Raw genomic sequence first — 23,835 nt, 5'->3', positions numbered from 1 at the left:
CAAACAAAACAAAACAAAACAACAACAACAAAAAACACCCGACATTAAAAAAGTAGTTGTGCTTTCAAAAAATTGATAATGTAGGTTTTTTTCTTTCAACACATTTTTACAGCAGTCAGGATTCTGTGAAGACAATTTGTCCTTAGTTCTTTTTTCAAGTTCTATTAAATTAACCTTCATACCTCAACCTCTTCTCCCCCATTTCCCAAAAAACTTGTAATCAGGATTGTCAATACATTTATTGCAGGTTCCATATATTCATTGTTATATGCTGCAGGGGCTAAAAACGACTATAGGCCATAATTATTGATGTCAGTGTTGATCCTCCATATATTAGTAATCAGTTACACTGCTATTTTTTTCTCTCTTTTTTTTGTTTGTTTTGTTATTAAATAAAAACGTGTACATTTCTCGCTTTAAATACTTCTAATTATTGTCAGTGTGTAATTACGTCGTAACGCCACTAGATGGGGGCAGTGCGACATCCATGCTGCTCCCCTGGTGAACTTTGGATCATAAGGAGGGACTCCACCTGGAATGTGGGCTAAACTTTAAAGGTACAGTCATATGACTCCCAGTTGCATGAATGTGAGAAAAACAGAGCTGAAAATGCTCCCTGGGGAGATTTTGGGTGTGTTTTTTTGTGGGCCGGATCTTGACCCTGTGGGAGCTGACGCTTGGCCCTCTTTAGCGCTGATCCCATAAGACGATGGGTGTCGGGAGTAAAATTCCCGGGATGACGGCAAAACTTTAGTGCGTGATCGCAAAATCTACATACATGCATGGAAGATTTGCACTCTAACGGGAAGCCGCCAGTGACGGTAAGGGAAGATCCGGGCAGCATGAGCCGACAACAGGCAGAGATCCCCCCACGGAGGAGAGTAGCGGCGGTGAGCGCTGCCGCTCTATCCGCCTCACGGCTTACCTTACCCGGGGTCATGGACGCAGAGGGGAGGGTCGACGAGTCCAGACTGAGGATGCACATCTTCAAGAACGGTAGGTCACTGTAAGCATGGTTAAAAGCTGAAAATAATATTGCAAGTTTAAGTCAACATTGAAAAGTTATTTAATTTTAAATAGTAATAACATATTTCAAGGGTGAATGTAATTCTTAAACCGTTTTTAAATATGATTTTATGTTGTGGGGGTTATAGTAAACTATTGGTTTTCAAATAAAAGCGAGTCTTTGTTAATGTGCAGCTCATTCATGATGCAGCTGCACCAACAACACTTTCTCACACAGATAAAAACCCTGAGAGGTTTTACATGTGAACTCAATGTTGAACTACAGTATCAGTGGTTTTCTTGTGCTCAACATCCTTATCAACAACTTTATATCGTGCCAATGCTTTTTACTTGAGGTTTGTTTATTTTTGCTTTTTACTTGAGGTTTGTTTATTTGTATAGCAAGCTCTATAAAATTACAAAACAAAAAAAAACTTTATACCACATCTACCTTACAGATGAATGTGCAGTCTGAAGAATTCAACCAATATTATCTCTGTTCAGATGCACTGTGACCCTTTTGATCCCAACACCAGGAAGTCAAGTGATGCTTTGCTTCAGGCATTTTGTTTGAGTCACAATCAAACCATTCTCCTAATAAGTCTGAGATTTCTTTGTACGTACATCAGATTGCCCTGGGGGCAGAGTAACCCAGCGTGACCACTGTGATAAAATCATAGAATTTATTTCTATTCATTAAGGAATCTCTGATATAAGAAAACGGAAATCTCAAATATGAGAGCTAAGCATGCAACAGTACCTCCGGATGCAGCAGAGTGTAAGTTCCACCTGGACTCGTTAAGAAAAGCAGGCGGCAGACATCAGAAGTTACCAAAGAGGCTGTGGGACGCCACATCACATGTCTAGCAGGAATGTTACAGCTTCCCCTCCGTTTCTGAGGCCTCACTGAACAGCTCTGCCTTAAGATAACCAAAAGAAGATCCAATTTTCTACATTTTTTGGAACAATTCTTTTACTTTTTATTAATTTAGCCTAGGATGATTTTTTTTTCCCCAAGAACAAGACATGTGTCACTTTGTTCTTTACCTAACGTATCCATTTTTCAAGGATTATTATTGGCTAGCCAAAGATATTCAACTGTATCAACCCCTTGTGTTGGCCTGCAAAAAGTATTTCCTTCTTGAATTACATTTAAGGGCTGCAAATGATTCACACGCTGTACTTTGAACACACCTTCCTTAACGTTTGTTTACTTTTGTTAACCGAAGTCTTGTACTTCCTATGTCCTCTCACTAGATGGATTCAACTGTCTTTTTTTTGGGTCTAGGTGGTGTGGCTCCATCAGAGCGAGGCCTGGCTTGGCGTTTCCTGTTTGGCATGTTCCCATGCAGCTCCACCGCACTGGAGCGGTCCTTGCTGCGGGAGCAGTTGTTGGTACGTTACCAGGTCATGAAAAGGAAGTGGCAGCAGTGTCTTCCCTCATCAGTGCGGATGCAGCTCAACGGTACTGATGGTAAAGGTCCAAACATGCACAAACTCTGATATTAAGGGGAAGCAGAGGACTTTTATTTCCTCTCTGACTCCTTTTGGCTCAATCTGTCTCACCTCCACCAAATCAAATTTCCTTTCTGCCCCCTAAACACTTGTGCCGATGTGACCCAGCCGAGTTGCTCGCAGCGGTTCGGTACTTTGACCAGAGGGAGGCACAAACCCAGCAGCAGGACCAGGACCAGTCTGAGGAGGTGAAGGACAGACTGGCATTCTTGGAGCTTCAAGCTCAGGTTGATACAGTTATTATTTACATGACTAAATGTCTTATACGTGTTGGTTTAGATCAGAGGTTCCCAAACTGTGGGGCGCGCCCCCTAGAGGGGGCGCCGTGCCATTGCAGGGGGGCGCGGGAAGCTTTCTGGATGAAAAAAAAAAAAACACGAACGCTTTATGCGCTGGGTTTTTACCTTAGAATGGCCAACTCTCTGTTATTCTTATGTCAATTTGATGCAGTAGGGGCTTCCACACTTCCCATATCTGTGTCCTATATCACTTTTATCAGCAATTAAAACTGTTTAATCCGTTGTTAACATGTGGTAATCTGTTTTTCCGAGCCGCCTTTAAACGCAACATAAGGGCTAAGACGCTCGCGCTGGGTTTACACCTGTGCGGCAGTGAAGGAGACCTGCTGCTGCTGTGCAGAGCTACGCAGGTGTGTTAGAATCATGGCAGCAAACCAGCAAAACACTAAGAACTTTTCACAGTTTTTCCGCCAAACTAACCGACTGAGTTGAGTAAAGCTGTTGGATGCAGGTAAAGTTAGCTAAAAGATGACTAGCTAATATCAATACATCACCTTAAGCTTAACAAGTAGCCTGTAGGCTACTGATGTTGTTGTCTATGCTCAGCTACGTACATTCATTTTGCCCCCCAAAAAGTCGATCCCTTTGCCCCCGCGTCGTTCAACCAGACAGCTATTTCTAATCCTTAGGGGGACCCAGAAAATGTTACGCTCTTTTAACCTGGGCGTGGTGACGTTGATCTGTTTAGGAAAGCGACCAAACAGGATCTAATTATGTTAAACAAATTGTCATTTATTTACTCATGTATTGTTTGACATCTCCTAAACCCTGAAGGTGAGGCAGCTCCAGCTCATGTTGGGTCATGTCCTCTCATTCCAGCAGCCTACTGTCTTCAACCCTTTTTTTTTTAACGTAAAAAGAGAGTATATAGGAAATAACATAATTTTATTCAAACATAACAAGCTGAAATCAAATCAAGTGATATTCATATAAATTGACAGATACAAAATTCCAAGAAATTAAACCTATATCTTTACAGTCAGTCACGTGACCCAGTTTTATCTAGGAAAGGGATTTTGCTACTGTGGTTTGCAACCAAAGCAGCTCCGATTGAGCACATAATCAATTAAAGAGTGATGAAAGTCCCATTCAATACAATAAAAACATCAGTAGAAGTTTTTTTGAAACTGAATGTTGTCACAACCCAAACTTCTTGTCAGAACCAACTTTTTTTGGTTCTGACAAAAGAAGACTTAAAGCTGCAACTGCAGGGAAGAAAAAAAAAAGATTCTGCATAGTATTGAGCCAAGGGCAGTGAATGCAAAAGTATGTCATGTTTTTAGACTTTTATTTCAAAAATTTTTAAATGTGTTTAATTCTCCTTACACTTGGCATTTATCCACTACTGCAGTACAAAGAAAAATTCAAAGTTTATGGTTGTAAAGAGACTAATTATTAAAAATATCGAGGCATGTGAAAGATTTTTCAAAGCGCATTGAGACAACTTTTTATTAACTTAGTTTTTAAACATTTTTTTTAACAGATATTGTTTGAGCGCATCACGTTTGACCTGGAGGAGCTACGGGAAGCCACACGAATCATTGACAAGGATGTTCCCCGCACAAGCAGAGACCTGAGCTTCTACCAGTGAGGGGTTTTTTTTCCTGTAATTATTGTGCTTGTCTTTATCAAATTCTGCGCTTTTGGGAATCTGCCGAGTAATTTTTTGATGAGGTGAAGGTAGAAATGTCACAAAGATAAAGAAGCACCACTGACCATTTGAGCCAACTTGACATCTCTCTTGAACAAGGTGTGTCTTGTTTGAGATTAGTCATGCATCCTCAATTTACTGTCCAAGTGTAAATTTGAGTTCTAGTTACAGTCAGTGAGCGCTGATGCAATTTATTTGTCTACCCATGAAAATACATGACAGATACTGTCAAAAATCTGGACTCGTTACACTTTTGTGTGTCTAGAACTCTGACTATAGTTCTTTGGATGTTTTCATTATTGAATTTGATATTTTTTGTCATGATTTGGTGTGTTTGGGTTTTTAGAATTTCTTTGTGGTTTATATGTTCTCGGTCTAGTCATATTCCTTTCAGGTCTCCGTATTTATTATTGCTCAATATTTCTCATTCTCATCATTTTTGTTTTAAAGGTCTTGCCGTACATGTTCTTTCTTTTGTATTTAGCTTTCTTCAGTTATTCTTGTGGCCCTTTCCTAGTTTAGCCTCTTTGTGTTTATTATTAATATACCTTCAGTCTGCCTGTTTACCTTTTCCTGTCACCTCTGCTAACTGTTCTTGCTGTTTTATGGAATTACCAGTTTTAAAATTTTCCTAAACTTTCATTGGTATTCGACAGGTTGATGCAACGACAAGTTAAATGTTTCTTTTTCACCTAAATGCGAGAATCTTTGCCCAATACTGAGGATAAAAATACAAAGGGCACAGATTACAGACAGTCTGCAGAATGGTGGTATTACCTTTGAATTTTCATTATTTCCTAATTATTTTAAACTACCGTAAAATTAAGATTTAAGAAATTGGCATTCTTCTTCTCAGGAAAGTCTAGATTTTTAAAACATTTTATGTCTGCATATCTGTGCCTTCCTTTCATTGCGCCTGACTTTTCTCGCAGTCCTTTAAGCAGAATATGATTCCAGCAGCTAGAATCCTAATTGTCACCAAAAAAAAGAAAAAAAGATTGGGGGGCAAAAGATGTGGGCAGATTGTCATAAATAACAGCAAAATATACTAAAAACATTTCTTTTGCAATTTCAGGAGGAGGATATATATATAGTTTGTGTCTAATATACTGAGACATTATAAACTTTACAGATCTTCCACTTGTCATTTGTTATTGTCCGCAGAGATGAAGGTTTAGGGAATCTGTTGGTCCTGAGAGACATCCTCATCACTTATGCTGCTTTTCATCCAGGTAATCAGACAGAATCAGCCCAAACTAAAGTTTATTTTTCCTCTGATGACTTTCTGTCTCCTTGTTGTTATGGCAGAGGTTAGCTACGCCCAGGGAATGAATGACCTGTGCAGCAGGTTCCTGGAGGTCCTTGACTCTGAGGTGGACACCTTCTGGAGTTTTTCCTCCTACATGGAGAAGTTCTCCAGGGATTTCATGGCTGACGGCTTACACAGAAAAATAGGTGAGACGAACACAAAGAAAAAGCTATTTTGTTTGTAGCAAATGTCACAGCACCAGCATAATTAGTTTGTGTCGTGCAGTATTTCTTTTTGACATAACTTATTTCTTGCTTTAGAAAGAACTTTGCACTATTCTATCGGACTCAACACAACCTAATATAATTATTCAAGACGGTAAATGTGTGTTCATTTTAAAAGCCTAATTAAAAAGGTCTGCTTAAATGTAAATGCTTGTTATGGAAGATTTAGACTGATTAGAGAGTCGCTTTTTTTCCTCAGAGATTCTCACATTTTGACAAGTTAGTTCAGAAAAATAACCAGAACTCCAAAAATATTTGGACTCTCTCTCTCTAAGTATCACATTGATAAATGTATATACCACTCACAACTCTCATCAGCAGCACTTCTTGCATGAATGCTGCCAAGACCGAGCCCGTCCTTCTGCACCCTGAAAATATCAGGATTCTGATTATCAGAAAATTCAGATTTCCACCTTTCTCAATTTTCACAAAACAAAAATTATTTTAAAGAATGTATTAAAAGTCTATACCAGATTAGTTAATGCATGATCACACAATTTTGTTTTCATATTGGGCTCTGTATAATTGGTCCTTATTTTCACATAATGGAGCTACACATAATATAAAAATGATTTTATGAAACCTTGTACTGTATGTGCCCAAGATCTCGTGATGATGTTTTGTTCCCAATTTCAACTGCAAAATACATTTGAGACCTCTAGTGGTTAAACACAGTAAATGACATTTTCCTTGAGAGCATTTACTGTCTGCCTTCACTGCCAAACAGAGAAGTTTCTGAGTGGCAGAATGTCGATCTGAAAGTTCAAATGAAGTCTCTTGCTTTGAATGACTTTGACTTGAGCTGGAAACGTTTCTTTAATGTCTTCCAGAGCTGGAGGCTGCTCTGTTGAAGGAGCTGGACCCTCCGCTTTATGCTCATCTGGTCAAAGACAACATGGAAAGTCTTACATTTTGCCACAGGTAGCGCATTTGTATTTTTGTTTTAATGACTTTGTTGTTTCATTTTAACGTGAAACCGTATCTTTAAATCTTTGGCTTATATTCTTTCTGTTAAGGTGGCTGCTGCTGGGCTTTCAAAGAGAGTTTGAACACAGTGATGCACTGCGTTTGTTTGAAATCCTGAGCTGTGACCATCTGGAGCTGATCTCACAGCAGGTTGACCGCGCTCGATATCAGGAGAGACTGGACCAAAAACACCACACAGGTGAAACGCCGGGTAAAAAGCAGAATACTTGAAGTTCTCCCGTAAAACGCCTGACGTTGCCGTATCTTCGCCTTACGATGTTTTCCAGAGGACACATCGGAGTCACCACGGCAAACCTTCAACACAGACTTCACCTTCGAGCTCTTCATCTGTGCAGCCATCCTGCTGGATAACAGAGAGTCTCTGCTGCGGTGCCAAGACGACGTGCAGCTGATCCAGTTCACCAGCAGGTTCGATCCTGCGGCTCCTGTGGGACATATTTGGGCATGTTTGTCTTTTCGGTGTATAAAAAATACTTTCTTCTTTGCAGTCTTCAGGGAAAACTGGACCTGAGCAGCACTTTGGAGAAAGCAGAGAGCCATTTCTACAACTACTGCAAGCGGTGTGCGTGGGATTATATGAATGGGCACTGCCGAGAAAACAGTAACAAACCCGAAGACTTCTTTTATCAACTCCGTAGTTTGTTTGTCCTAAAGTGACAGCTTTCTCAGTAGCTACAGAATGACAGTTTTCTTCTGACATTTAAAAAAAAAACAAAAAAAAAACCACTTGTTCAATGCTGCTTAATTGCTTATAATTACTAGTAATGTACAGTATTTATTGAAAGTTATTCTACAACTGTTGTAAGTTATCGTGTTTACAAATGTTAACAGCATTAAAAAGTCTAAAGCTTAATGGTTTTATGAATTTTGTACGTGAATTATCACTTTATAAAATAGGGGTATGCTGTTATGCAACAGCCCCGGATCAGCAATGTGTAGATGTGGTCTGTCCCAACAGCTGCTGTCTGAAAAAAAAAAACAAAAAAAAAACCGGTGGCTATATTTAAGGCCAGATGGCAAATGTGTTGGAGAGGCCAGTGCAGCGAGAATAGACCATGTAGTAACAGGGAAGTGAAATACACACCCACTGCGCCTTACAGAAGGAGTCTTGCAAAAGGACTTTCACTCCTTAAACTTTTCCTCATTTTGTCACATTGCAACCTTGATGTGTTTTATTTTGGTTTCTTTTATGTTAGAGACCAACACAAAGTGGTCCATAATTGTAAAGCCAAGTCAACAAATTATAAATGGCTACAAACAAAAATGTAAGCGTCACGTTTGTATTCAGTCCTTTTCACAAACATGTGCCATAGAAACTCAATAAAAAATTTAAAAAAAAAACAAATTGAGAGATTGCGTAGGTGTAATTTAATCTCAGTATACAACAGCTGATCCTATAGAGCCTCAATTATTTGTTGATGAACTAAATTCAAATGCATACCACATTTCAGATTTTAAAAACTTTTGAAAACATGTGCTATGCCCTCCATTTAGAAATTATACATTAAGCTACATTAGGTTTGTCTATCAATTAAACTCATAAAACTTTGTCATTTTGGCCTAATCTGGAATTGGTTAGGAAAAATAATGCAAAAATAATTACCTTACAAACAGAAACATAACCTCAGGAGGTATACAACTTTATGTACCTTTGGCTTGAAAATATCCCCTGTAATGTTTTCCACAAATTGTCACTGTGTGTTGCTTGATGTGTTGCCGATTTTTGTTTGGAGTTGTGAAAACATTTGAAAAAATGTAATTTGCAACGCTGCGCATCATTCATTTAACCGCTTGCACGTGCAGTGAAGCACGTGAGTAACGTTAGTTTTCCTGAGATAGGCTTCTTTTTAATATTTCCTGTCTTGTCGTCAAACAGTTAAGTCGTTGCAACTTTCCAGAGTTCTACAAATGCACCTCTTTCCAGTTTTAATCTTGTTTAGTTAGAAAATTTGTGCAGAGATAATAATAGCCGGCTTTCATTCAAGCAAATCTTGCCAGTGAGCAGAAACACGGGTCTAGAACTTTCCTTGGTGGAGTCACCTGACACCTCCAGTGGTCTCTGCCTGCACCGAGCCTTATAAAAACAGGAGGGACAGGACACTCATCCGCTGCCCGCCAGGAGAAGAAGGGAGTGCTGGAGAGGAGCTCAGACTGCGGTGTTTAAAATACAGCATCACTTTAATTCAGCAAACTATCACTTCCTGAGCATCTAACTTCACAAGGTAACTGAATATACAGGAAGCATCGCTCTTCTGGCCTCGCTTTATAATCTATCTCGTTTGCTGCTTGGAAAGCCTGAATACAAAGTAAGAGGCACTGACATATTTCAGGTTTGCATGGCCTCTGTCAAACATGGCACATGAAACCAAAATCAGTGCAGTAAAAATGGCAAAGTTGTGCAAGCAAAATCTGACAAATTTTCATGGCTAAGTGATTTTATCTGTGGTGTGTGTGCAAGACATAGGAACATTATGTCAGCACTTTTTTCTCTCTTGTGTTGCTCAATTATCTAAGTCAATAATTTTTTTCCAAAAGGAAGGTTTCAGGCCTCGGAGTAAGTCACTTGGAGCTGCTTTTCCACAGAAACATTGTGACATTTTCCTGTTCTAAAAATGGTTCTCGGTTGGGTGAGCGCAGCTCCAAAGAGCTTCCGCCACTCAGGCGTTTTGCTAGATTTCTCCTCTAATCAGTTATGTTACTATGCAACAAAGCCACAATTTTCTTTTTAATCTTTGTCAATCAATCAGGTCAGCTGATCAGCTGCTCCTCTGCATGCCTAACACAAAAAAGAGGCCTTTGCTGTGGCAGGTTGAAATATGTGACTATATCACTGCCTGTTTTTTAATCACTAACTAATGTATTCGCCTTGGCCTTTGACACCACATGATATGTTGATCTGAGTTTCTACTTATTTTATAAGCCTTTTATTGCACGGCTGCTAATATTTTGAACATATTTTCTATTTTTGTATTCCATATTTGTGTCTTTTATTTTGGCATTTTCAGATTTTTTTTTATGTATTCTGTTCAGCAATATAGCTCCTCTGGAAATTTAAAGTTCTTTCTTAATAAAGCTAGATTGGATTGACTAGATTGGATATGAGACCTTTAGCAAGCCTGCAAAATTACTATTGAAAAACATCTAGTTTCTTGTGGATGCACAGAGTTCTCAGTGATATTACAACAATTCATGAGGCTTAAGCAGAAAGACATATAAAGACGCTGGAGTGATAAACACCGTATGCACTGATTTGAGATGGAACTGCCAATGTAAATGTGCTGAAATACTAAAAGTCTCTTTGTTTGCCTTTTGAAGATGTCTAAAGGACCAGCAGTAGGCATTGATCTGGGCACCACTTACTCATGTGTGGGTATCTTCCAGCATGGCAAAGTGGAGATCATTGCCAATGACCAAGGGAACAGAACCACCCCAAGCTATGTGGCCTTCACAGACACAGAGAGGCTGATTGGAGATGCTGCCAAGAACCAGGTGGCCATGAATCCAGCCAACACCGTATTTGGTAAAAACACTGCAAGACTGCACAGTCAGAAACAATCATACAAATTAGGATTTCACTTCTCCATCTGTTTCTTTCTCAATTTTTTTTACATCAGTTCATATTAAAATGCAAAATGTCTGTGCATACATCGAAACTTTCTTTTCGTTGTTGCTGAATTAACTACAGATGCTAAGCGTCTGATTGGTCGCAAGTTTGACGACGCCGTGGTGCAATCGGACATGAAACACTGGCCCTTCAAGGTTATAAATGATTCCTCAAAACCAAAGATGGAGGTCGAATACAAGGGGGAGATCAAGTCCTTCTACCCCGAGGAGATTTCCTCCATGGTTCTCACCAAAATGAAGGAGATTTCTGAAGCCTACCTTGGCAAGGTATGCTGCTTATGAGGATGTTACTACTGAAAAATCAATGTCCTGCACCAAGACTTATAATGAGACATATATTTTGATTAAATGAAATTATTTCCATAATTTCAGCCCGTGAACAATGCAGTTATCACAGTTCCTGCTTACTTCAATGACTCCCAGCGTCAAGCCACCAAAGACGCTGGTACCATCTCTGGCCTCAATGTGCTTCGCATTATCAATGAACCCACAGCCGCAGCCATTGCATACGGCTTGGACAAAAAGGTGACCTTCAATCCAATGGCTAAAATGCTGACCTCTTGCTTTTATGTCGCTTTTATAATCTCCTTCTATTTACTTTAGGTTGGGGGTGAGCGCAATGTTCTCATATTCGACCTTGGTGGCGGTACTTTTGACGTGTCAGTCTTGACAATTGAGGACGGCATCTTTGAGGTCAAGGCCACAGCAGGGGACACCCACTTGGGTGGGGAGGACTTTGACAACCGCATGGTCAACCACTTCATTGCCGAGTTCAAGCGCAAGTTCAAAAAGGACATCATCAACAACAAGCGGGCCGTGCGCCGTCTGCGTACAGCGTGCGAGCGAGCTAAGCGCACCCTCTCCAGCAGCACCCAGGCCAGCATTGAGATCGACTCACTCTACGAGGGAACAGACTTCTACACTTCCATCACCAGGGCTCGCTTCGAAGAACTCAACGCGGACCTGTTCCGAGGAACCCTCGAGCCCGTGGAGAAGGCCCTGAGGGACGCCAAGATGGATAAGAGCCAGATCCACGATATTGTTCTCGTGGGCGGCTCCACGCGTATTCCGAAGATCCAAAAGCTGCTGCAGGACTTCTTCAACGGGCGCGACTTGAACAAGAGCATCAACCCGGATGAGGCGGTTGCGTACGGGGCAGGTAGGTTTCCGCAGAATTTACTCCTGTGTGCCTGGAAGAAGGTGCAGATAAAAACTTTCCTGTAATAATGACGTCGTTATTCGGAAACCCCACAGCTGTACAGGCTGCCATCCTGGCTGGCGATAAGTCTGAGAATGTGCAGGACCTGCTCCTGCTGGACGTCACACCCCTGTCCCTGGGAATTGAAACGGCTGGAGGAGTGATGACGGTCCTTATCAAAAGGAACACCACTATTCCAACTAAACAAACCCAAACCTTCACCACCTACTCCGACAACCAACCTGGTGTCCTCATTCAGGTAGCACATTATGCACAGAAAAGTTCACACCTCATGCTTTTGGGTGACTTTTGTGAGATTAGACGGTGAAACATTAACAGGAATAATCTGGGTTATTTAGCAAGTCATAAGATTAAAATAAGGGTTTGCTTTTCAGTCAGATTTTCACCGTCTCAGTCATTCATTTATAAATGTCAAACTAAATATTTGATTAGCAAGCTAAATATTGTGTGTGCCAATTATATATTTATCTCAAATTTAAATATTTAGCTCCAAGCTAAGCATTTAGTTAACAAGCTAAATGTTTAGTTTAGAATGTAAAACTATTTAGCACCAACCTAAATATTTGGTAATGACAGAAACAACATGGTGGAAATATAAATTAAGAAAATGAAGCGGCAATTTTTTTCTTTCATGGCATGTTATTATTATTTTTACTTTGTGACTGTGTAACTTTACAAACGATACCCCATATTATACAGTACTATGAAAAGTTATTTATCTCCCCTCACAACTTTCTGCTGTTTCAGCCTTTTTCTCTACTTCAGATCAGGCAAATATCAACCAAAGTTCACATGGGTAAATAAAAAAACAGGTTTAAACCAGAAAAAACCTATCCAAACCAGCCTTATGTCAAAAGTAACAATTGAATTAGGTAATTAAATTAACTATATACAATTTTTTAAAAAGTTAAATTTGACCCAGGTCTGCCAGACAAGTGGAATTTGATGCTTCTAGATCTGCACAACTTGCCATTATTTAAGAAACAATAAAATCCAAAGTGAGACTGTCTGGTTAATTAGTTTGAGACCTTGAACTCCTGCACCCTTGTCATAATGTATAGTTGTATACTTACATGTAGTAAAAATAATCCAAACAACACTAGGAACTCCACCTCTGAATCGACTAAAATTGATGTTAGACTGTCCAAGCGGAAGCCCAGACTCTAAACCAATTGAAATGAGGCTTGATCTGTTTGCTTCAAAACTCCATCATGAATTCATTTGTGTTAACTGTGTTTGATATTAAAATTACTTTGATTGTTTGAAGAACTCAAGTGTGAAAAACAGCAAGAACAGGATAAATCTGTAAGGGGATAAAATCCTTTTTAAATGCACTGTGCCTTAGTGTTGAAAATGTTCATTGATCCATCCAATAAACTTAACATCAATACCCTGTTTTAGGTTTACGAAGGGGAAAGAGCCATGACCAAAGATAACAATATCTTGGGGAAATTTGAATTGACTGGTATCCCGCCTGCTCCCAGAGGAGTCCCTCAGATCGAGGTGACCTTTGACATTGATGCCAACGGCATTCTCAACGTCTCGGCAGTCGACAAAAGCACCGGAAAGGAGAACAAGATCACCATCACCAATGACAAAGGTTGGACGATGTATTACAGGGCAAAGATTGTTCACCAGAGAAGGTGGTAAAGTGACTGAAGCAAGCTTTACGTTTTATTCTTCCTCAGGTCGACTGAGCAAGGAAGACATTGAGCGCATGGTGCAGGAAGCAGAACAGTTCAGGTCTGAAGATGAGGCCCAGAGAGACAAGATCACTGCCAAAAACTCTCTCGAGTCCCTGGCCTTCAACATGAAGAGCACAGTGGAGGACGAGAAGCTCCAAGACAAGATCAGTCCCGAGGACAAAAAGACTATCATAGACAAGTGTAATGAAGTAATCGCCTGGCTGGACAGGAACCAGGTGAAATATCCGCAAATTAAAAATGCTTTTATTAATATCCAAAAACAAGATCTTCCTGTTTGAAAAAGTTGTGAAATCACAGATGTGTAGCAGAGAAACTGTGATAGATAGACATCTTTCAACTTCCTTTAGTTTTTACACAGTTCCAGCTCTTACATCACATTCATCTGCTTCTTTTTCTTTATTCAGACAGCTGAGAAGGAGGAGTATGAGCACCAGCAGAAAGAGCTGGAGAAGATTTGCAACCCCATAATCTCTAAGCTGTACCAGGGGGGCATGCCAGGAGGAATGCCAGGAGGAATGCCAGGAGGAATGCCAGGTGGCTTCCCTGGTGGAGCCGAAGCTGGTTCCTCCTCTGGCCCAACCATCGAGGAAGTCGACTAAATATAAGCACAACAGTTACTTATCTTAGCTTGACCACATGTAGTGGCTGTTCAAACCATGCATTTTGTGCCAAATGGGCACACCATAAAAATTCAACTTAATTTTGCTCTACAGCATTACTGTTAGTGTAATGAGCTATTGGTAAAATGTGCTAAGGATAGAGCTAGCCAGGAGAGGCCTTGGTGTCTGAACTTTCTCACTTTGTGACTTAATTACAAATCTTTATAGAGATGTTTTATAGGCCAGCATAAATAAGTTCCTGCATACATGTGAAGTAAAAATTAAAGTATCTATGCTTCTCAACAGTTTTGGCAAATGAGAATCAGAGCCCTGAATTAAAGTTTGCCTGACCGCATTTCAATATAATAAAAACTGCAAAGCTTTTTCTGATATCGCTATTCAAGCTTTGTAAATCCAGACAACTCACAGTTTTTGCCCATTCTTTTTTTGCTTTTTTAGAAGAGCTCAAGCTTGCTTCCATTGGATGGAAAGTTTGTAAACATTATATTCTAATTCTAGGCACAAAAAAAAAAAAATCACATTCACAATCAAATTTGACCTGTACCATTCAGACACACGTGCTTTAATTTAAACCATTCCGTTTTCAGCTCTGTCTGTATGTTTCGGATCATCGTCTTGCCGGAAGGTGACCTTCAACCCCAGTGTTAAATTTTACAGGATTCCTTCCAACATTGCCCTGTATTTAAGACCACAATCCATCAACTTTGTTCAGTTTTCCATCCCTATGGAGAAAAGCCACTAGCATCACACATAACATGTAAAGTAAAAGGTTACATTTTTGGTCTGATGTGACCAGAGTACCTTCTACCACATATTGGACTTGTTGCAAATTGCACAGGGACAACTGAGCAATATTTTCACTTTTGAATAGTCATGCATTTCAGACAGCCATTCAGATGGGTTGAACAGACAAAACATGTTTAAAGCTGGAGATATTTCTGCTGTTAAAACCTAAAATCTTGCAATAAACATCTATGCATCTTTATCCCTGACCTGTCTGCTGTGTTCATTGATCTTCATGATGCTGTTTGTGTTGTCAAAGAAAGCTGAGAAATTCACACAGCTGCATTTATACTATAATCAAATTACTCAGGTAGAGTCTGTTTACTAATTAGTTTCAATGGATTTTTGTGAGCATAGAAAAGTTAAATTGGTTGAACCCTAGTTCAATCAATTTGCATGCCACACTTTGCATTTTTCATCAGATTATGATGTGCAAAAACCCCTTAAAATGAAGTATTTCCTACTTCCTATTGATAACTGTGTGTCATTAAACACAAGAATGCAGTGAAATGCACTCAGGTTTGAGGTTTGATCAGTCTTCAATGTGGCATGCCTCGTCACACCACATTGCATGACAAGTCTGTCAGGAAGAGCTGACAGACTCTTAATGAAAGAAAACCACATTTTAATCAGTGCATTTTCAATCTGTATCAACTTGCCTCACAGGAAATGAAAGAAAGGGTGTTAAAAACAGAGCTCCTGAGTAGTAGAAGTCAGCGTTTATCACCAGGATGTGTCGTCTGTTCTTGATGCATGCATGTGCTGTTCAGAAGCAAGAAGCAAGCTTCACTTACTGAATCATTTTTAATAGCAACAGCAAAGGAAAACCATGCTGCTGCTTCTTCCAAATCAAATAATTATGTGATCTATTTTTTCCTAATTCGAGTGTGAATTTAGATTGTCGAAGGTGCTTATCGGCAGGTGGTGTTTTCTCACGCGGGGGCCGGTGAAACATGGATGGGGAGGGGTTTATACTAATGGCTACCCACAGAAGTCAGGGTCAGTCGTGTGGGATGCACCTATAAAAGCTTGTGTAGTACAAAGCAACCAGACAGGGTAGACTTGAATCAAAGTTGGGCCACAATTATGTTCTTGCTTATTAGTTGTTTTGCCCTTGTGGCCTCCACACTGGGTGAGTGGCACTATAACTTTATTTCATGCTTTCATCTCAAGGCAACCCATAAAAGAAATGCAGTAAAAACATCATTGACAATTCACATTTGAATTGGATTGTAGCTACATGTGCACTGATTACACTGTATTGTAACTGAGCATAACCATTGCAATCATGCTGGATTTAATCTTTGGGCCTCAGGGTGTGGAGTGCCTACTATTAAGCCCCAGGTGAGCGGATACAACAAGATTGTTAATGGCGAGAATGCTGTGTCCGGTTCCTGGCCCTGGCAAGTTTCTCTTCAGGTACGTCGCTCAGTCTTCTGAAATTCTCCAGTTCTGTTGTATCATGCGAAAACAAAAACCTCAGGCAAAGAAAAATCTCTTGAAGAGACATTGTTCCAAACTTAGGATGGCACCGGGTTTCACTTCTGTGGAGGCTCACTGATCAATGAGTACTGGGTTGTCACAGCTGCTCACTGCCGTGTGTCGTAAGTTGCTAGATGTGTCCCGTTGCAAACATTTTAAAACTGCTTTCTAAAAGTAAGTAATTAATAAGATGACCTTTCATTCTGACAGGCCGTCAAACCACCGTGTGATCCTGGGTGAGCACGATCGGCAGTACAACAGCGAGCCCATTCAGGTCAAGACCATTTCTAGGGTAAGGAAAATCTCTTTCTAAAACGTGAGCTTTTTATCTGTGTGACTGTTTCAAAGATATTTAAACTTTTTGGAAATAATTTGACATTTTTTCTTCACCTCTACGTATAGGCCATCACCCACCCTTACTTCAACTCAAACACCCTTGACTACGACATCACACTTCTGAGGCTCTCCTCCCCAGCACAGTTCAACTCCCGCGTGTCTCCGGTGTGCTTGGTCTCCTCCAGCAGCAGTATCCCCTCCGGAACCAAATGTGTCACCACCGGATGGGGCAGGACAGGACAAACCTGTGAGTGAGCCTCTCTACATGTCTAAGCAAGATGTTTTTACAAGCATCAAAGCTGGAAAACCTTATAGAGAGAAAAGAAAAAGCACTGTAACGGATTTGGAGTGGTTGTATTTTTTTTTTCTGTCTTCTCAGCAAGCCCTCGTTACCTGCAGCAGACCTCCCTGCCTCTGCTCAGCCCTGCTCAGTGCAGAAATTACTGGGGTGCCAGCAGAATCACTGACGTCATGATCTGTGCTGGTGCTTCTGGAGTGTCTTCCTGCCAGGTAACGTGCAGTTCAATGGCTAGACTTCCTTTAGTAAAACACATAAGCTTACAATGACTACTGAATAATACGTTCGCAAAATACATTTGTAACGTGTGAAATGTGAAATTAAGTGTGCTCTTTTAAAAAATTTATATGAAATGCGAGTGTGTGATTGTGTATATATCATCTGAGTCAGCAACTGTGCTATTGCTACACTTTTTCCTGTTTTTGAACTCAGCCAGCCCAGTGCTCACAGAAGGCAGAACACAGATACTGTAAGAATGCAAGTTCATTTATCTTAAAGTAATCTTGTAAACTATTTGCCTTGTTTCAGGGTGACTCTGGTGGCCCTCTGGTGTGTGAAAGCAGTGGTGTGTGGTATCTTGCGGGTATTGTGTCTTGGGGCACCACCAACTGCAACGTGTACGCCCCGGCAGTGTACGCCCGCGTGTCCTACCTGCGCAGCTGGATCGACCAGACCCTTGCTTACAACTAATCGGCAAAACACTAATGCAAACGTATTAAAGCTGAAGTTGGATCGCACTGTGAATAAATAGAACCAGTGTCCCAAGGGTTGCTGTTTGGTGCATTCTCAAGAAATCAAGCAATAAAATCTTGAAGACTTGCTAGTGTCATGTTCTTAAATAAGATACGTATGTATGCATGTGTGTATATGTGTATTTTCCTAACTCATGCTAGGTTGTGAGCACTGACTGATTGTGGGTAAAGTTTAGGACTAAAGTGTGAATTGAGTTTAGATCAGGTTTAGAGTTAAGCACGAACTGGTGATAGCTAGAGTTAGGATGGGTGTCAGAATTAAGCTACAGAAATGAGTGCAAATGAATGGAGGCCAATGCAAAGTCCTTGTGAAGATAGAAAAACATATGTGTATGTGTGTGTGCGGGGCCGTGGTCATGTGTGTGTATCTGTGTGCATATGTGCAATTTCAGAACTTATACTGACATGGTCAACAAGAGCTTCTGATGGTAAAGGAAAACCACAATGTCTTTAATTTACGTCTTAAAGGTTTGAAAACATTCAGTTTTAAGATAAATAAGTAAAGAAAAAACTGTTCAAGTATCCAGAGATAAAAACAAAATCCACATAATCCTCTTAGCAGTGCATGTGTTTTTAGGAGCTTGTGACTATTTGTGATGTTTTTTAAAGTAATTAAGTCAGCAAAAGCACTTGCAAAATTAGAATGTGACATCCAACTTCATAAAGTTGCAATAGCGCCAACTACTTCTTAGAAACAAACGCAGCGCGACCATTCCCATTGCACAACACACGTGGTCTTTCAGATAACATTAATATGGGAGTGGCATCTAAAGGCTTGTCATAGTGACTTTTAATGTCTCCATAAGTGTCAATCAGTTGCCCATAGTAAGGTCTAAAATGACTGATGGGTACAATAAGGTGTATGTGTTTTTATTCATATTTATCAAATATGCATTCATTCTTGACTGTTTCTTCTTGCCATGATCAACATTACTAATAAATATCAATTTATTAAATTAAATTAATTAATTAAGAAAAAAATAAATTAACGTACTGTGTTAGCGTCCTGTAGTGGTTCCAGCGCATTCCATCAATAAATTGTCCAGATTTCTTTTTTTAACAGGTTTGTTCATTTATTATTAAAACAGACACTCAAGCGTACATGTAATATTAAAAGAAAAGGCAATCATGAATATTGTGGGGCATTTTTCCATATCTACGGATAACACCACAGATTCATTGGCACACTTTTATTTCTAGATTAATTCATCTCCCGTGGCACCAACCATCACGAGGTGATGCTGTTATAAACATTTACATACACATTTATTACAAAATGTCAGAGCCATGAAAAGTAGAAATAAACCAAGTTCTTTTGTTCTCAAATGAAAGTTAACTTCACTTTAAACTGTTGAACATCAATTACTGTAAGTTATTTCCAACTTTAATTGGCAGCACTTTGTTTCTCTTTGCTGTATCTTCATATAATATTTTTGCTAATGTTAAGAACATTTACATCATGGTGATGGTGGTAGGAGCAGGTCAAACCCCCGCTGCGTCGTCGTGTCCTTGGGCAAGAAAGTTCAGTCTGCTCCTGGGCAGCTGTGGCTCCCATCAGTGCGAGAATGTGTCTGAATGGTTGAATGGCTGAATATAGTACAAAGTACCACACAAGTGCAGGTCATTTGTCATCTAAGAAACTTATTTGATGTTCATATTTTCCTATAATTTGTTGAAGTCTTCCTCGGGACTCGCTTGTATTTCTGTGGAAACCAGATTGGTCTTTGTGAAGGTTGGAGAAGTCACAGCCTGTTTTTCCTCCACAGTGCATCTTTGGACAGTCAATGACAAGTGAGATGAGAGTGAACGAGAGGATCCGAATAACACATGGTCCTCCGCCAGAGCGCTCTCTATCACAGAGCAAACGGACTGCTTGAGCTTCTTCTGGAACTCGTCACACATGAAAACATAGAGGATGGGGTTCAAGCAGCTGTTCATGAAGGCAAGACTTACAGTTAGAGGACCTGCAACACGAACAAAGTTCTGTACATCTGAGAAAGCAGGGAATTTTAATTGAATGAAACCCAAAACATGAAAAGGCAACCAGCAGATAAAGAATGCAAAAATGATGGAGAAAATGATCCGGTGACATCTTCGTTTCCTCATTCTCTGCATACGCCTGGCRCGAATCCATATGGCYACATRTGAGAAAAATATAGCCAGGAWYGGGATGAGAAAACCCATAACAAAGCGGAATATACACAATGTCCAGTGTTGGTTTTCTGTCATAGTTGAAGGGTACCAGCAGTATGTCTGATTCTTGCCAACTTTCACAGTACGAAAGTATGCATAAGGTGTGCTACAGATGGCTGCAGCCAACCAGATTGCAGCACTTATGACTTGAGCTTTGCGGACGGTGCGCTTGTTTTGTGCCCACACCACCACCCAGATGGACACGCAACGATCCAGACTGATGGCTGTCAGAAAAAAGACGCTGGCAAACATGTTGACCAAACTCACAAAGTTGTTGAGTTTGCACATAAATTCTCCAAAGGGCCAGTGGTGCTGCTGAGAGAGAGACACTGCTGTAAACACCAGGAACGCTGTAAAGAGGAAGTCGGCCAGAGCCAAGTTGAGAAACCACACAGTGTCGACTGTTTTCTTCATCTTGAAGCCGGTCACGTAGATGACCAGACCATTACCAACCGTCCCAACCAGAGTAATCAGGCAATACATAACCAGCGAGAACATCCTAATATGTTCGGCTCCCATGTCAAATCCAGATGTGTGTGGGCTCTGGAACTGATATCTGATGAAAGAAAAATGGAATCAATTGAAGATAGATTCTCCAGTCTACATGGAGAGAACAAGCATTTTTCTCATACGTACACAATCCATTTAACACTTCCTTCAGCTACAATTTTGAATGGCATATTACTTGTGATTGCAAATGATTTTGAGGAGATAGCAGCTTGTTCAGGCTGTACCCTGCTTTTCAATATGCATTGTCTATTTTACTATTTAACGCATTGAAAACAAATGAACTCATTGCTACCTTAAAACAAAGATTTCTCGACAAATACATTTAAATGGTATTTAAGATGATACTACACATGTATTTCTGCAAATCCTGTTTAAAAAAAATCCAACAGTTTAGTGATTTTGAAGTAAGTAGTTTTAAAGATATGTTACCCGTCCTTACTGTCCTTGAAGTATCCGAAGTCTTTATTGTGGCTGATCTCTATGCAGTCTTCCTCATATTTATCTCTCTTTTTACTCCTCCCTCTCAAATGCAAATTTGACAGGGAAGTCACTAGAGGGAGTGGATAAAGATAACATTACCCAGAAAATGATGCCAAATTTGTAAAACAACTTATAAGACAAGACATTCTGGTGATGTCTTATATACAGGCGTTAAATTATGCCTTTTAAATTGCCAGAGACTTCTGTCAATTTATTTTACTTTTCCTTACACAAACCAATCATATAGTCTTTGGCTGCTTTAGTGTTTCAGGTGACTTGACACAACTAATGAAAAAATAAATCCTGTTTTTAAAAAAAACGGGATTTGCATTTATCCAATTTATAATTTGGATCCAATTTATGGCTTGGATCCAAAGACAGAAGTTTTAGGCCTAGTCCACACAAAGTCGGATTTTTTTATGAAGATGACAAACGAGGTATTTGTTACTATAAAATTATTTAATCCACACTTGATTGGTTTAATAAAAGTGTTCATCCACACAAATCTGCCGAATTATAATTTTCATTTGCACTTGGTAAGCCAAACCCATAGGGGGAGGTGTAAAGAAAAGCTAAAACCTATGACAGCCAATCACAACCGATCAAAACAACCATGACATCCTGAGATTCACTTGTGTGGACACTTATGTTACTTTTAAATACCATGTTAGGAGACTATGGAGAAAAGAAGACTTTCCTATATTATCCCACAGCAATTTAGTCTTTACCATTTTCATTATTCAAAGCACTTTGAACTGTGCTGTTGCTGCCTTGCTGTGGCGGGAGAGAATTCAGCTCCCTGGTTTAATTACCAATTGGTTCACCTAAAACAGCCGATGACAGTGCTGAGCTCTTGGTTGACACAGAGTACATGCCTCATTCAGATCACTTGCGTGTCATTCAGCAGCTTCTTTTTGCAACATCTTTTGGCGTATAAAGTTTGTAATAAACTTTATAGGCTGTTCTGTTGTGCACCCCTTCCTGCTTCTCCACCTGGATCAGAGCTGGTATGTGGTAAAACGTCTTGCGTTTCCTCCTTCCATGTTTGTATTAAGCTGCTGTTTTCCTGCGGGTAAACACAGAAATTAGTAAGCTAAGCTTGATGCTTCCCCTCACTTTGAGATGTAAGAGGTATCACCTGATTGCTATACGATACCTGCATTGCCTGTGGCACAGAAACTAGCTCTTTCAATACTTGATTCATCATAACTTTGAACCTGCTTTTTGTTGTTTTGCCTCTGTCCTTTTGGCTTCTCTTTGCCCTTTGCATTGCTTGACTGTTTGGGCTCATCCAACTGTGTTTTATATTTAGGCATCATCTTTTTATAACAGGACTGCAAGATGGAGTGGATGACATTCAGCTGGTGGCATTGAGCCCAACACAGCTCCACAACAAAGTGTGTGTGTGTGTGTGTGTGTGTGTGCGTGTGCGTGCATGCGTGTGTGTGTGTGTGTGTGTGTGTGCGTGTGTTTTCTAACAGACAGCAACTTGTTCAATGGTATCTTTTCCTCGGCTTGTGGGGTCTCTGGTGAGTGTGGCCATCCCTTGGTGGTGGCATCCCCCTTACGCAACACATGCAGTTTTTCATTTGGATTTAGTTTTCTTTTTTTCTGAACATTGGTTTGCTCAACTGGGATGTCTACTTTGTTTAGCACAGTAAGCCTACCGTACACTTCCCTCACCCCCATCGCTTCCCCGTAATCCAGCCATTACATTGGCCTTGGTCATCCCAAGGACTGCAGGTTGGTTGTTTGAATATAAAACCTTTTGTTCAGATGGAACCACCACTCTTGTTGTTATAAATGAAAGAAACCTGAGAATCTTTCTTAATAGTTGTGCATTTTTTTTTTTTTTGTTCCCCGTTTTGTTTTTTGGTTACAGTTATACATATAGACTCTAAAACTATGTCCTTGGGTGTGATTTCCAAGGTGGTGTTGTTCTTAAGCTCAGTGTCTAGGACACATCCTGCCAAATTGCTGACTCACTAGCCTTTTTCTGTGCGTTTAAATCAGGTGTTCACATGGTTTCCCATATTTGGCTTCTCGTCTCTAAACAGTTCTAAAACAGTTCTAAGTTATAAGCAGTCTTCTCTACAAACACACACTTGTCTTATTTGGCAACATTTTTGCCAGTAGCTTTGAATGTCTTTAAGCTCTGTTGAGAATTCATACCTTGCTTTTTTTTTATCACTCTCAGCATAAGGCTCTGTTTTAAATGTGTTGCAATCCTAAACTGGGGTTTTGAGATCTAATGTGCAATCAGACCCTAAAACTGCAATTCCAAGATAAAGGGAAAATTGCAATTGCAATTTTCCCTTTATCTTTTCAGGGTCTGTCAAAGGCAAATCCTGAAAAGTTGAAATGGAGAGAAAATACAAGCTATTTTGACTTTTGGAGGAAGCCACAGTATGCAACTTCACACAGGAAGGTGACTCAAGCACTATACTGAAAGGCCTATGTGGCACAGATATAATCTGGACACTTTAGATGCAAGTCTGCAGTCTTAGCCACCACTTGATTACTTACCTATAAAAAATTTGCAGAAGTCTGTTGGTTTTATACAGCTTTTTTGGTTTAATGTATTTAGCTTCTTGTGGGTCTTACATTTTGAAAACATCTACAGTATTAACGCATATGCACAAACAATGCATTTGAAGAAATACTGTATCTTACTTTGCAAAGTGATGTTCTTTGGTTATCTTTCGTTATCCGATGGTCAGAACAACCCGTTGCTTTCAAACACTGAATCCACTGAATATCTGTCCAACTTCACTTTTATTTTAGCAATTTAAACATTCGGTCGCACGTTTATCTAAATCCCACATAAAGTTTGCTCGGTGTA

General features: G+C 40.0%; 4 protein-coding genes across 7 annotated transcripts; 3 read left to right on the top strand and 1 right to left on the bottom strand.

The window, feature by feature from the left end:
• Positions 1-247: 247 nt before the first annotated feature.
• Positions 248-7,843, top strand: LOC103478506 (TBC1 domain family member 15). Of its 2 annotated transcripts, none has more exons than XM_017309366.1 (10): positions 248-996; positions 2,294-2,470; positions 2,629-2,747; positions 4,303-4,406; positions 5,635-5,702; positions 5,779-5,925; positions 6,834-6,924; positions 7,020-7,168; positions 7,257-7,398; positions 7,479-7,843. In XM_017309366.1, the coding sequence occupies exons 1-10, from the start codon at positions 783-785 to the stop codon at positions 7,645-7,647; spliced, it is 1,380 nt and encodes a 459-aa protein (XP_017164855.1). In that variant the 5' UTR covers positions 248-782; the 3' UTR covers positions 7,648-7,843. The 2 variants fall into 2 exon arrangements, with proteins under 2 accessions (XP_017164855.1, XP_008430615.1); XM_008432393.2 differs by having other exon boundaries at positions 250-996; positions 2,294-2,479.
• A 1,248-nt stretch (positions 7,844-9,091) lies between these two features.
• hsc70 (heat shock cognate 70) lies at positions 9,092-15,151 on the top strand. 2 transcript variants are annotated; one of them, XM_017309364.1, is made up of 9 exons: positions 9,092-9,212; positions 10,372-10,510; positions 10,676-10,881; positions 10,987-11,139; positions 11,218-11,773; positions 11,869-12,071; positions 13,235-13,433; positions 13,522-13,754; positions 13,944-15,151. In XM_017309364.1, the coding sequence occupies exons 2-9, from the start codon at positions 10,486-10,488 to the stop codon at positions 14,136-14,138; spliced, it is 1,770 nt and encodes a 589-aa protein (XP_017164853.1). In that variant the 5' UTR covers positions 9,092-9,212; positions 10,372-10,485; the 3' UTR covers positions 14,139-15,151. The 2 variants fall into 2 exon arrangements, with proteins under 2 accessions (XP_017164853.1, XP_008430617.1); XM_008432395.2 differs by having other exon boundaries at positions 10,306-10,510.
• Positions 15,152-15,979: 828 nt separating this feature from the next.
• Positions 15,980-17,877, top strand: LOC103478508 (chymotrypsin-like protease CTRL-1). Its single transcript, XM_008432396.1, has 7 exons — positions 15,980-16,074; positions 16,258-16,361; positions 16,467-16,546; positions 16,635-16,716; positions 16,827-17,007; positions 17,140-17,270; positions 17,587-17,877. The coding sequence occupies exons 1-7, from the start codon at positions 16,029-16,031 to the stop codon at positions 17,746-17,748; spliced, it is 786 nt and encodes a 261-aa protein (XP_008430618.1). The 5' UTR covers positions 15,980-16,028; the 3' UTR covers positions 17,749-17,877.
• Positions 17,878-18,873: 996 nt separating this feature from the next.
• On the bottom strand, positions 18,874-20,972 carry LOC103478509 (chemokine-like receptor 1). Of its 2 annotated transcripts, none has more exons than XM_008432397.2 (2): positions 20,953-20,972; positions 18,874-20,559 (listed from the first exon to the last, which is right to left on the bottom strand). In XM_008432397.2, exon 2 carries the CDS (start codon positions 20,520-20,522, stop codon positions 19,473-19,475), a length of 1,050 nt encoding a protein of 349 aa, XP_008430619.1. In that variant the 5' UTR covers positions 20,523-20,559; positions 20,953-20,972; the 3' UTR covers positions 18,874-19,472. The 2 variants fall into 2 exon arrangements, with proteins under 2 accessions (XP_008430619.1, XP_008430620.1); XM_008432398.2 differs by having other exon boundaries at positions 20,943-20,961.
• Positions 20,973-23,835: the final 2,863 nt, after the last annotated feature.

This window comes from Poecilia reticulata, linkage group LG16 (genome assembly GCF_000633615.1).
Source record: "Poecilia reticulata strain Guanapo linkage group LG16, Guppy_female_1.0+MT, whole genome shotgun sequence".
NCBI classification, from domain to species: Eukaryota; Metazoa; Chordata; class Actinopteri; order Cyprinodontiformes; family Poeciliidae; genus Poecilia; species Poecilia reticulata.
This window is presented reverse-complemented; position numbering and strand designations above follow the sequence as displayed.